This window comes from Chaetura pelagica, unplaced genomic scaffold (assembly GCF_000747805.2).
Source record: "Chaetura pelagica isolate M959 unplaced genomic scaffold, ChaPel_1.0 C10896575, whole genome shotgun sequence".
Lineage (NCBI taxonomy): Eukaryota > Metazoa > Chordata > Aves > Apodiformes > Apodidae > Chaetura > Chaetura pelagica.
In genome coordinates, this window is record NW_009960576.1 from 1 (window position 1) to 388 (window position 388).

General features: G+C 65.5%; 1 protein-coding gene across 1 annotated transcript; it reads right to left on the reverse strand.

Annotated features, from left to right (window-relative positions):
• Positions 1-4: 4 nt before the first annotated feature.
• On the reverse strand, positions 5-376 carry LOC104384752 (histone H1.11L; the record flags this gene model as incomplete). The annotated part of the gene is made up of 1 exon (XM_010005676.1): positions 5-376. A coding segment is annotated over one exon (372 nt), but the record flags the coding sequence as incomplete, so codon positions are not given.
• Positions 377-388: the final 12 nt, after the last annotated feature.

Genomic DNA, 388 nt, shown 5'->3' on the forward strand with positions numbered 1-388 from the left:
CCGGCTTTTTAACCTTTTTCAGGCTCTTCTTTGCTGTCACCGCCTTCTTGGGCTTCTTAGCAGCGCTGGCGGGCTTCTTGGCCGCCGGCTTCTTCGGCTTGGCCGCGGCTGCCCGCTTCTTGGGGGCTTTTTCCTTCACCTCCCCAGGCTTCTTGCTCAGGCGGAAAGACCCGGAGGCGCCGGTGCCCTTGGTCTGCACCAGGGTGCCCTTGCTGACGAGGCTCTTCAGCCCCAGCTTGATGCGGCTGTTGTTCTTCTCCACATCGTAGCCGCCGGCGGCCAGCGCCTTCTTCAGCGCGGCGAGGGAGAGCCCCTTGCGCTCCTTGGAGGCGGACACGGCCTTGGTGATCAGCTCGGTGACGCTGGGGCCGGCGGGGGGGTGGGGGTT